Source organism: Hemitrygon akajei, chromosome 12 (assembly GCF_048418815.1).
Source record: "Hemitrygon akajei chromosome 12, sHemAka1.3, whole genome shotgun sequence".
Taxonomy (NCBI): domain Eukaryota; kingdom Metazoa; phylum Chordata; class Chondrichthyes; order Myliobatiformes; family Dasyatidae; genus Hemitrygon; species Hemitrygon akajei.
The window spans coordinates 416,842-429,698 of NC_133135.1; the positions used below are offsets into that span (position 1 = coordinate 416,842).

At 44.8% G+C, this 12,857-nt stretch overlaps 1 protein-coding gene across 2 annotated transcripts in view; it reads right to left on the bottom strand.

Moving 5' to 3' along the window:
* The window catches only part of LOC140736658 (guanine nucleotide exchange factor VAV3), a 464,504-nt gene that overhangs the window by 229,629 nt on the left and 222,018 nt on the right, over nucleotides 1-12,857 (bottom strand). Inside the window, exon 11 of one of the 2 annotated variants that reach the window (XM_073062465.1) lies at nucleotides 9,875-9,943. The exons of the other annotated variant lie outside the window; for it this stretch is intronic. Coding sequence (XP_072918566.1) covers nucleotides 9,875-9,943 — 69 coding nt within the window. The remainder of the gene's footprint in view (nucleotides 1-9,874; nucleotides 9,944-12,857) is intronic. 2 annotated transcript variants of the gene reach the window in all.

Consider the following 12,857-nt stretch of genomic DNA (forward strand, 5'->3'; position numbering starts at 1 on the left):
GTTTGATGTCAGTGGTGGGTAAATTAATGGAAAGTATTCTCAGAGATGGTATATATAATTATCTGGATTGACAGGGTCTGATTAGGAACAGTCAACATGGATTTGAGCATGGAAAGTCATGTTTGACAAATCTTATTGAATTTTTTGAAGAGGTTACTAGGAAAGTTGATGAGGGTAAAGCAGTAGATAGTGTCTATATGGACTTCAGTAAGGCCTTTGACAAGGTTCCACACAGAAGGTTAGTTAGGAAGGTTCAATTGTTAGGTATTAATATTGAAGTAGTAAAATGGATTCAACAGTGGCTGGATGGGAGAGGCCAGAGAGTAGTGGTGGATAACTGTTTGTCAGGTTGGAGGCTGGTGACTAGTGGTGTGCCTCAGGGATCTGTACTGGATCCAATGTTGTTTGTCATATACATTAATGATCTGGATGATGGAGTGGTAAATTGGATTAGTAAGTATGCAGATGATACTAAGATAGGTGGTGGTGTGGATAATGAAGCAGGCTTTCAAAGTGTGCAGAGAGATTTAGGCCAGTTAGAAGAGTGGGCTGAAAGATGGCAGATGGAGTTTAATGCTGATAAGTGTGAGGTGCTACATTTTCGTACGAATAATCCAAATAGGACATACATGGTAAATGGTAGGGCATTGAAGAATGCAGCAGAACAGAGTGATCTAGGAATAATGGTCCATAGTTCCCTGAAGGTGGAATCTGATGTGGATAGGGTGGTGAAGAAAGCTCTTGGTATGTTGGCCTTTATAAATCAGAACATTGAGTATAGGAGTTGGGATGTAATGTTAAAATTATACAAGGCATTGGTAAAGCTGAAATTGAAGTATTGTGTACAGTTCTGGTCACTGAATTATAGGAAAGATGTCAACAAAATAACAGACAGACAGAAATACTTTATTGATCCCGACAGACATATTTTATTGATCCTGAGGGAAATTGGGTTTCCCGAGGGAAAATAGAGAGAGTACGGAGAAGATTTACAGGAATGTTACCTGGGTTTCAGCACCTAAGTTACAGAGAAAGGTTGAACAAGTTGGGTCTTTATTCTTTGGAGTGTAGAAGGTTGAGGGGGGACTTGATAGAGATATTTAAAATTATGAGGGGGATAGACAGAGTTAATGTGGATAGGCTTTTTCCATTGAGAGTAGGGGAGATTCAAACAAGAGGACATGAGTTGAGAGTTAAGGGGCAAAAGTTTAGGGGTAACACGAGGGGGAACTTCTTTACTCAGAGTGGTGGCTGTGTGGAACGAGCTTCCAGTAGAAGTGGTAGAGGCAGGTTCGATTTTGTCATTAAAAAAAAAATTGGATAGGTATATGGACAGGAAAGGAATGGAGGGTTATGGGCTGAGTGCAGGTCGGTGGGTCTAAGTGAGAGTAAGCGTTCGGCACAGACTAGAAGGGCCAAGGTGGCCTGTTTCTGCGCTGTTATTGTCATATGGTAAAAGAGATGGGGTGTGGCACTGCTGATCAGAGATAGTGTCACAGCCGCAGAAAATGAGGAAGTCATGGAGCGATTATCTACTGAGTCTCTTTGGGTGGAAGTTAGGAACAAGAAGGGGTCAATAACCTTGCTGGGTGTTTCTTATAGACCACCCAACAGTAACAGGGACATCGAGGAGCAGATAGGGAGACAGATTCTGGAAAGGTGTAATAATAACAGGGTTGGCATGATTTAAATTTCTGAAATACTGATTGGCATGTCCCTAGAGCGAGGGGTTAAGGTGGGGTGGAGTTTTCTTAGGTGTGTTCAGGAAGCTTTGTTGACTCAATATGTAGATAAACCTACAAGAGGATAGGCTATACTTGATCTGGTATTGGGAAATAAACCTGGTCAGGTGCCAGATCTCTCAGTGGGAGGGCGTTTTGGAGCTAGTGATCACAATTCTATCATTACCATAGCATTGGAGAGGGATAGGAACAGTCAACTTAGGAGAGCATTTATTTGGAGTAAGGGGAAATATGAGGCTATCAGGCAGGAACATGGAAGCATAAATTGGACTACTGAGTCTCTGTGGGTGGATATTCTCAGTGAAATGTACGGCAGATATGTGGCAAATGTTCAGGGGATATTTGTGTGCAGTTCTGCATAAGTACTTTCCAATGAGTGAGGGAAAGGATGTAGGGTACAGGAGCTGTGGTGTACAAAGGCGGTTGTAAATCTAGTCAAGAAGAAAAGCTTACAAAAGGTTCAAAGAACTAGGTAATGACAAAGATCTAGAAGATTATATGACCAGCAGGAAGTAGCTGAAATTTGGAGAGCCAGAAGGGGCCATGAGAAGGCCTTGGCAGACAGGATTAAGGGAAACCCCAAGGCATTCTATGAGTATGTGAAGAGCAAGAGGATAAGACATGAGAGAAAAGGACCAATCAAGTATGCATGGAACCGGAGGAGATAGCTGAGGTGCTTAATGAATATTTGCTTCAGTATTCACTACAGAAAAGGATCTTGGCAATTGTAGGGATGACTTACAGCGGACTGAAAAAAACTGAAGCATATAGATTTTAAGAAAGAGGATGTGCCAGAGCTTTTGGAAAGCTTCAAGTTGGATAAGTCACCAGGATTGGACGAGATGCACCCCAGGCTACTGTGGGAGGTGAGTGAGGGGATTGCTGAGCCTCTGACAATGATCTTTGCATCATCAATGGGGAGGGCAGGGGAGAGGTTCTGGAGGATTGGAGGGTTGCGGATGTTGTTCTCTTGTTCCAGGAAGTGAGTAGAGATAGCCCAAGAAATTATAGGCCAATGAGCCTTACTTCAGTGGTTGGTAAGTTGATGGAGAAGATGCTGAGAGGAAGGATTTATGAACATTTGGAGTGGCATAACATGATTAGGAATAGTCAGCATGGCTTTGTCAAAGGCAGGTCGTGCCTTACAAGCCTGATCCAATTTTTTAAGGATGTGACTAAACACATTGATGAAGGTAGAGCAGTAGATGTAGTGTATATGGATTTCAGCAAGACATTTGATAAGGTACCCCATGCAAGGGTTATTGAGAAAGTAAGGAGGCATGGGATCCAAGGGGACATTGCTATGTGGATTCATAACTGGCTTGCCCAGAGAAGGCAAAGTGTGGTTGTAGATGGGTCATATTCTGCATGGAGGTCGGTGACCAGTGGTGTGCCTCAGGGATCTGTTCTGGGAACCCTACTGTTTGTGATTTTTATAAATGACCTGGATGAGGAAGTGGAGGGATGGGTCAGTAATTTTGCTGATGACAGAAAGCTTGGGGGTGTCATGGATAGTGTGGAGGGCTGTCAGGGGTTACAGCGGGACATTGACAGGATGCAAAACTGGGCTGAGAAGTGGCAGATGGAGTTCAACCCAGGTAAGTGTGAAGTGAAAACACAAAATGCTGGCAGAACTCAACAGGCCAGACAGCATCTATGGGAGGAGGTAGTGACGATGTTTCGGGCTGAAACTCTTCATCAGGAGTGAAGTAACATGGGATGGTGGAGAGGGGATAAGAAGTGGGTGGAGGGATGAAGTAGAGAGCTGGAAAGTGATAGGCTGGAGGGAAATGGCTGGGGGAAGGTGGAGAATTATGGGAAATAAAAGAGAAAGAAAGGTAGGGCCAGGGGGAGATTATAGTGAGGGTGGAAAAAAGAGAGAGAAAGCGAACCAGACTAAAATAATAGATAGGGATGGGGGTAAGGGGGGTCAGGGGTATCAATGGAGGTCTGTGAGTTGGATGTTCATGCTGGCAGGCAGAAGGCTACCTAGGCGGGAGATAAGGTATTGCTCCATCGACCTGCGTGTGGCCTCATCTTGACAGTAGAGGAGGCCATGGACAGACATGTTGGAGTGGGAGTGGTCTGTGGAATTGAAGTGTGTGGCCACAGGGAGATCCCGCTACTGCTGGAGGACTGAGTGCCGGTGTTCGGCAAAACAGTCTCCCAGTCTGCGGCGGGTCTCCCAAATGTATAAATGGCCACATTGGGAGCACTGGATACAGTATATCACCCCAGTTGACTCGCAGGTGAAGTGGTGCCTCACCTGAAAGGACTGTCTGGGGCCTGGGATGGTGGTGAGGAAAGAAATGTGGGGGCAGGTGTAGCACTTCTTCCGTTTGCAGGGATACCGGATACAGCATATCACCCCAGTTGACTCAGACCACTCCCACTCCGACATGTCTGTCCGTCAAGATGAGGCCACACGCAGGTCGATGGAGCAATACCTTATCTCCCGCCTAGGTAGCCTCCTGCCTGCCGGCATGAACATCCAACTCACAGACCTCCATTGATACCCCTGACCCCCCTTACCCCCATCCCTATCTATTATTTTAGTCTGGTTCTCTTTCTCTCTCTTTTTTCCCCCCTCACTATAATCTCCCCCTGGCCCTACCTTTCTTTCTCTTTTATTTCCCATAATTCTCCACCTTCCCCCTAGCCCATTTCCCTCCAGCCTATCACTTCCCAGCTCTCTACTTCATCCCTCCCCTCACTTCTTATCCCCTCTCCACCATCCCATGTTACTTCATTCCTGATGAAGGGTTTCAGCCTGAAACGTCGTCACTACCTCCTCCCATAGATTCTGTCTGGCCTGCTGAGTTCTGCCAGCATTTTGTGTTTTTATTTATTTCCAGCATCTGCAGATTCACTCGTGTGTAAGTGTGAAGTGGTTCATTTTGGTAGGTCAAATATGATAGCAGAATATAGTATTAATTGTAAGACTCTGTGGAGGATCAGAGGGATCTTGGGGTGTCCAAGTCCATAGGACACTCAAAGCTGCTGCACAGGTTGACTCTGTAGTTAAGAAAGCATACAGTGCATTGGCCTTCATCAATCATGGGATTGAGTTCAAGAGCCAAGAGGTAATGTTACAGCTATATAGGACCCTGGTCAGGCCCCGCTTGGAGTACTGTGCTCAGTTCTGGTCACCTCACTACAGGAAGGATGAGGAAACCATAGAAGGGTGCAGAGGAGATCTACAAGAATGTTGCCTGGAATAGGGAGCATGCCTTATGAGAATAGTTTGAGTGAATTTGACCTTTTTTACTTGGAGCAACAGATGATGAGAGGTGACCTGATAGAGGTGTACAAGATGTTGAGAGGCATTGATCCTGTGGATAGTCAGAGGCTTTTTCCCAGGGCTGAAATAGCTAGCACGAGAGTACACAGTTTTAAGGTGCTTGGAAGTAGGTACAGAGGAGATGTCAGGGATATGTTTTTTACGCAGAGAGTGGTGACTGCGTGGAATGGGCTGCCAATAAATGGTAGTGGAGGCGGATACAATAGGGTCTTTTAAGAGACTTCTGGATAGGTACATCGAGCTTAGTAAAATAGAGGGCTATGGGTACCCTATGTAATTTCTAAAGTAAGTACATGTTTGACACAGCATTGTGGACCAAAGGGCCTGTATTGTGCTGTAGGTTTTCTATGTTTCTATGAACCCTTAGGGAACAGTGATCACAATACGATTGAGTTCACTTTGATATTCGAGAAGGAGAAACTAAAATCCAATGTATCGATATTTCAGTGAAATAAAGGAAATTATAATGGCATGAAAGGGGAACTGGCTAAAGTTGACTGAAAGGGACACTAGCAGGAAGGACGGCAGAGCAGCAATGGCTGAAGTTTCTGCAAAAAATGAGGGAAGTGCAAGACAGATATTTTCCAAATAAAAAGAAATTTTCAAATGGAAGAAGGACACTAAAGTGGCTGACAAGTGAAGTCAGACCCAAAGTAAAAGCAAAAGAGAGGGCATACAAGGAAGCCAAAGTTAGTGGGAAGGTAGTGGATTGGGAAGCTTTTAAAAACTTGCAGAAGGAAACTAAGATGGTTATTAAGAAGGAAAAGATGTCTTATGAAAGGAAGCTGGTGACTAATAACAAAATAAAGGCAAAAGCTTTTTTAAGTATACAAAGTGGAAAAGAGACTTGAGGGTAGATATAGGACCAATAGAAAATGAAGCTGGAGATATTCTACTCAGAGACGCAGAGATGGGAGAGAAATTGAATGCATATTTTGCATCAGTCTTCACAGTGGAAGACTTTTTCAGTATACCGGATATTCAAGAGTGTTGAGGAAGTGAAATATGTGCAGTGAAAATTACGATTGAGAAGGTACTTAGGAAACTTAATGGTCTGAGGGTGGATAAATTTCCTAAACCTGATGGATTGCACCCTTGGGTTCTGAAGAAGGTAGCTGGAGAGATTGTTGAGGCATTAATAATGATCTTTCAAGAATCGATACATACTGGCATCGTACCAGATGACCGGAAAATTGCAAATGTTACTCCGCTATTTAAGAAGGGTGGGAGGCAGCAGAAAGGAAACAATGGACCTGTTAGCTTGACATCAGTGGTTGGGAAGTTGTTGGAATCGATTGTTAGGGATGAGATTATGGAGGCACATGACAAGATAGGCCAAAGCCAATATGGTTTCCTTAAGGGAAAATCCTATTTCAATTTTTTGAGGAAATTACAAGCAGGGTAGACAAAGGAGATGCAGTAGATATGGTGTACTTGGATTTTCAGAAGGCCTTTGACATGGTACCACACATGAGGCTGCTTAGCAAGTTAAGAGTCCAGGGAATTACAGAGAAGTTAGTAGAATGGGTGGAGTATTGGCTGATTGGCAGAAAACAGAGAGTGGGAATAAAGGGATCCTATTCTGGCTGGCTGCCAGTTACCAGTGGAGTTCCACAGGGGTCGGTATTGGGACCGCTGCTTTATACAATGTACGTCAATGAGTTGGACAATGGGATTAATAGAGTTGTGGCTAAATTTGCCGATGATACAAAGATAGGTGGATGAGCAGATAGTGTTGAGGAAGCAGAGAGACTTAGATAGTTCAGTGGAATGGGCAAAGAAGTGGCAAATGAAATGCAATGTTGGAAAGTGTATGATCATGCACTTTGGTGGGTGAAATAAACAGGCAGTCTATTATTTAGATGGAGAGATAATTCAAAATGCAGAGATGGAAAGCGACTTGTGCACGATACCCTAAACTTAATCTCCAGGTTGAGTCAATGGTGAAGAAGGCAAATACAATGTTGGCATTCATTTCTAGAAATATAGAATATAAGAGCAGGGATGTGATGTTGAGGCTCTATAAGGCACTCATGAGACCACACTTGGAGTATTCTGTGAAGTTTTGGGCTCCTGATTTTAGAAAGGATATACTGACATTGGAGATGTTTCAGAGAAGATTCCAGAGAATGATTCCAGGAATGAAAGGGCTACTGTATGAGGAACATCTGGCAGCTATATTCGCTGGAGTTCAGGAGAATGAGGAGGGATCTCATAGAAAAATTCTGAATGTTGAAAGGCCTGAACAGATTAGATATGGCAAAGTTATTTACAATGGTAGGGGATTCTAGGACAAGAGGGCATGACTTAAGGATTAAATAGCGTCCATTTAGAACTGAGATGCAGAGAAATTGCTTTAGTCAGAGGGTGGCATATCTGTGGAATTTGTTGCCATGAGAGGCTATGGAGGCCAAGTCATTTAAGGCAGAGATAGATAGGTTCTTGATTAGCCAAGGCATCAAAGGTATGGGGAGAAGGCAGGGGAGTGGGGATGACTGGAAGAACTGGATCAGCTGATTGAATGGCGGAGCAGAGTCAATGGACCAAATGGTCTATTCTGCTTGGTCTCATGTACCCTTAAGTCTTTCAGATTTTGGAGGACCTTTTCCCTTATAATAGTAACTGCGCTCACTTCTCTTCCCTCACACCCTTCAACATCTGGCACACTGCTCATGTCTTCTACAGTGAAGACTGATGCAAAATACTTATTTAGTTCATCTGCCATCTCCTTGGCCCCCGTTATTATTTCCCTGGCCTCATTTGCTAGCTGTCCTATATCCACTCTCCTCCCTCTTATATTTTTTTATATACCTGAAAAAGATTTTCTACCCACCTTGATATTGTGCTTGGGGTTCCTACCACCAAGCACATCTTTCCCTCCCCTTCACTTTCTGCTTTCCACAGGGATCGCTACCTACGTGTCTCCCTTGTCCATTCAACATCTGGCACACTGATAATGTCTTCTGCAGTGAAGCCTGATGCAAAATACTCAATTAGTCCATTTGCCATATCCTCAGCCCCCTTATTATTTCTTTAGACTTATAGTTCTATGTCCACTTTCATCTCTCTTTTACTTTTTACCTACTTGAAAAAGCTTTTACTACCCACTTTGATATTCTTTGCCAGCTTGCTTTCATATTTCATCTTTTCCCTCCTAATGATTCATTTAGTTGCTCTCTGTGTGGTTTTAAAAGCTTCCCAATCCTCTGTCTTTCCACTGATATTTGTTTTGTTGCATGCCCTCTGGTTTGTTTTTACATTAGCTTTGACTTCCTTTGTCAGCCACGGTTGTACTATTTGCCATTTGAGTATTTCTTCATTTTTGGAATACATCTGTCCTGTACCTTCCTCATTTTTCCCAGAAACACACACCATTGCTGCTCTGCAATCATCCCTGCCAGCAGCTCCAATTTACTTTGGTCAACTCCTCTCTTATACCACTGTAATTTCCTTTACTCCACTGAAATACTACTTTACTTTTTCCCTATCAAATTTCAAGTTGAACTCAATCATATTGTGACCACTGGCTCCTAACAGTTCTTATACCTTAAGCTCCCTAATCACCTCTGATACATTTCATAACACCCAATCCAGTATAACTGATGCCCTAGTTTGATGACAAACTGCTCTAAAAAGCCATCTCATCTGCATTCAACAAACTCATTCTCTTGAGATCCATCTCCAACCTGATTTTTCCAGTCGACCTGCATGCTGAAATCTCCCTTGACTATCATAACATTGCCCTTTTGACATGCCTTTCTATTTCCTGTTGTAATCTGTGGTCCACATACCTGCTACTCTGTCAACTGTGTGTTTCAGTTCTGAAACCTTACTTTGAAAAGACACGTTGTGATACCATATCTACCCAATGGGAACAACTCCAATCTTCTCAATCTCATCACAGAGCTGAAGTCCCGCATGCATGAAGAATTCCTTGGCTTGCCTGGACTTTCCATGATCCCTGCACCTAGAACCAGTTAATATCTCTGGCAGGCTGCATGTCTGCTTTAGTACGGGTTTGTGGGTCCTGTGCCCGAAGACCTAGTTCTTATTTAGTACAGGCTCTGTGAGCTCTGTGCCCAAAGACCCAGTTGTACTTTAGTACCAGTTCCATGGGCTCTGTGCCCGAAGACCCAGTTGTACTTTAGTACCAGTTCCACGGGCTCTGTGCCCGAAGACCCAGTTCTGATTTTGTACAGGTTCTGTGCCCACAGACCCAATTGTGTTTTAGATCCTGCTCTTTTGGGCTCTTTTATAGTTGAGTACATGCTCTGTGGGCTCTGCCTGAAGACCCATTTGTGGTTTAGTGCAGGCTTTGTGCTCAAACACCCAATTGTCCTTTAGTATACACTCTGCGGTTCTGTACCCAAACAGTAGGGGCCCGTGGGGTCTGCCCGAATACTCAATTGTGCTTTAGTACAAGCTCTGTGCACCCAAGACCCAGTTGTGCTTTTGTACAGGTTCTGTGCACAAACATCCAATTGTGCTTTAGCACGCACTCTGTGGGCTGTGCCCAAAGACCCATTTGTGCTTTAGTACAGGTTTTGTGCCCCAATTGTGCTTTAGTATGTGCTATGTGGTTCTGTACCCAAATAGTCAGGGCTCATGGGTTCTGCCTAAAGACACAATTGTGCTTTAGTACAGGCTCTGTGCGCAAAGATCCAGTTGCGCTGTAGTATGCCATCTGTGGTTCTGTACCCAAAGACCCAATTCTGATTTAGTATGGGCTCTGTGCTCGAAGACACAGTTCTGATTCAGTACGGGCTCTTATGGCTCTGTGCCTGAAGACTCAGTTGTGATGCAGAGGCTCCTCCCTTCATCATCCTCTCACCTTCATGGCATCCAGTGCCAGGCGCAGATTGACCTTTTCTTGTCTCTCAGTGGTTTGTTTCGCCAGTTCCTGCAACATCAGAGATGTTGGTTAAACACCTGATTGTATACTGGAGTTCACCCAGGCTACTCTCCCTGAAAACTTAGCCAATCAGTCTTGCTGTATCTTCCTTTTCCCTATCTAGCACCATTCTGAGAATCCATTTCCCAGTCTAAGATTTACCATAGGTAATGTCATACTTGCATCTGCAAGTTACATCTGCCATGCATATACTCATTCACCCCTTTTGTCTCAATCACATTAAAACTTCTTTGCATCCTCCAACATAGAACATAGAATAGTACAGCACAGTACAGACCCTTCAGCCCACAATGTTGTGCTGACCCTTATATCCCCCGCCTCCCTTATATCCCCCCACCTTAAATTCCTCCATATACCTGTCCAGTAGTCTCTTAAATTTCACTAGTGTATCTGCCTCCACCATTGACTCAGGTAGTGCATTCCATGCACCAACCACTCTCTGAGTAAAATTCTTTCCTCTAATATCCCCCTTGAACTTCCCACCCCTTACCTTAAAGCAATGTCCTTTTGTATTGAGCAGTGGTGCCCTGGGGAAGAGGCGCTGGCTGTCCACTCTATCTATTCCTCTTAATATCTTATATACCTCTATAATGTCTCCTCTCATCCTCCTTCTCTCCAAAGAGTAAAGCCCGAACTCCCTTAATCTCCGATCATAATGCATACTCTTTAAACCGGGCAGCATTCTGGTAAATCTCCTCTGAACCCTTTCCAATGCTTCCACATCCTTCCTATACTGAGGCGACCAGAACTGGACACAGTACTCCAAGTGTGGCCTAACCAGAGTTTTATAGAGCTGCATCATTACCTCGCGACTCTTGAACTCTATCCCTTGACTTATGAAAGCCAACACCCCATAAGCTTTCTTAACTACTCTATCTACCTGTGAGGCAACTTTCAGGGATCTGTGGACATGTACCCCCAGATCCCTCTGCTCCTCCACACTACCAAGTAACCTGTCATTTAATTTGTACTTGGAGCTGCCTTGGAGTTTGTCCTTCCAAAGCGTACCACCTCACACTTCTCCGGGTTGAACTCCATCTGCCACTTCTCAGCCCACTCCTGCATCCTATCAATGTCTCTCTGTAATCTTTGACAATCCTCTACACTATCCACACCACCACCAACCTTTGTGTCATCTGCAAACTTGCCAACCCACCCTTCTACCTCCACATCCAGGTCGTTAATAAAAATCATGAAAAGTAGAGGTCCCAGAACTGATCGTTGTGGGACACCACTAGTCAATCCTCCAATCCGAATGTACTTCCACCACAACCCTCTGCTTTCTGCAGGCAAGCCAATTCTAAATCCACCTGGCCAAACTTTTCTGGACTGATTGTGGAGTAGCAAAGGGTTTGTACTGATTTGTATTCTATGTACATCACATCCACTGATTCTCCTTGTCTGTTCCACCTACTACATTTAGTAAAGCCATCTTTCTTAATGCACCAGAAACAAGCTGACCAAGAAGGTTCTCTGTACAGAGCGTAGAACCTTGGATGAAGAGTCTAGACCAGGGGTTCCCAACCTTTTTTATGTTATAGACCAATACCATTGAGCTAGGGGTCTGTGGACCCCAGAAAGGGAACCCCCTAGTCTAGACACTGGCTGATTTCTCTCTCCACAGATGCTATTTAACCAGGAACAACCTCTCTTGTCTCCAATCACTTTCTGCAAATCCAGCAAGTAGCCACAGGCATCTGTACAGGCCCCTGCTATGCCTGTGCTTTTGTTTGCTACATAGAACATTGCTTGTTGATTGGAATACTGGTCAGGCCACTCACTTGAGTGGTATCATGTAAGCCAGTACTACCTGTCGCATGGTCGGGTGGTCAGTGACTAAACCGGCTCCCCTACCAGGCTTGTCTGATGAGGAGGGTGGCTAGACACCCTGCAGGATGAGAAACAAGACCCGTCAAAGGGCGGATGAACCCTCTTGTAGGGTCAATGACCATCTAGCAAACTTGTGCCATGAAGCGCGTCAATCTTTAAGATAATTTCTTCTTTTGTGAGGCATTGTAAGTGTTGCTACTTCGATGTGCTTGTGCTATTTTTGAATAATAATAATAATAAAAAGATTTGAAAAGAAAGGGTGGATGAACCCTCTCGTAGGGTCAACGGCCATCTAGCAAACTTGCGCCGTGAAGCGCGGAAAGGGCATCCCTTGCATCGAAGCTTGGTCTGGCCATTCACTGCAACAGAACTTCCCCTAGCTGTCTTGGATCCCACCATGCCATTGGATCCGGGAGGGGATGTCGAGAGGGTGGGTCTGGACCTGTGCAACCCCCTACTCACCTAAGATCCATTGCCACACACGCTGTTCCTTTCTGAGGAGTGGGGGTATCCTCAATACCTCCAAGTCCTGTAGCGACGGACATGTGGCGAAGCGGTAGGCTTGACCAGCTAGGAGACGTAGTCACAAGTCTGCACGCAGGCGGCAGGGGGAGAGAGCGGTTGCACATGGATTACAGAGTGGAGATCCAGTGAGGAAGCACCCTCTGCGTCTGAGCAGCCCTGTTAGGGAGGCACTGCTCACCCTACAATTAGGGAAGGGCCTAGAAAAGGTGGCTCAAACAAAGCCTGCTGACACCAACCTGGCCAGTCTACCGCGGCTGGAGGGTCGTCTAACTCTAGCGGTAAGAATCACAAGCAGAATCTGATCGTCGCCTCACGGAACATACGATCTCTGTTGGACAATGCTAACTCTGATCGCCCAGAGAGACGCACTGCACTTGTTGCTTGTGTGCTCAAGGTCTACAACGTGGTCATTGCGGCTCTCTAGGAGTCTCGATTCGCTGGAGAGGGTGTGCTTTGTTAAGAGAAAGGAGGGTACACATTCTTCTGGTCTGGCAGGTCCGAAGAAGAACGAAGAGAATCTGGTATGTGCTTGGCTGTCAAGAATTGC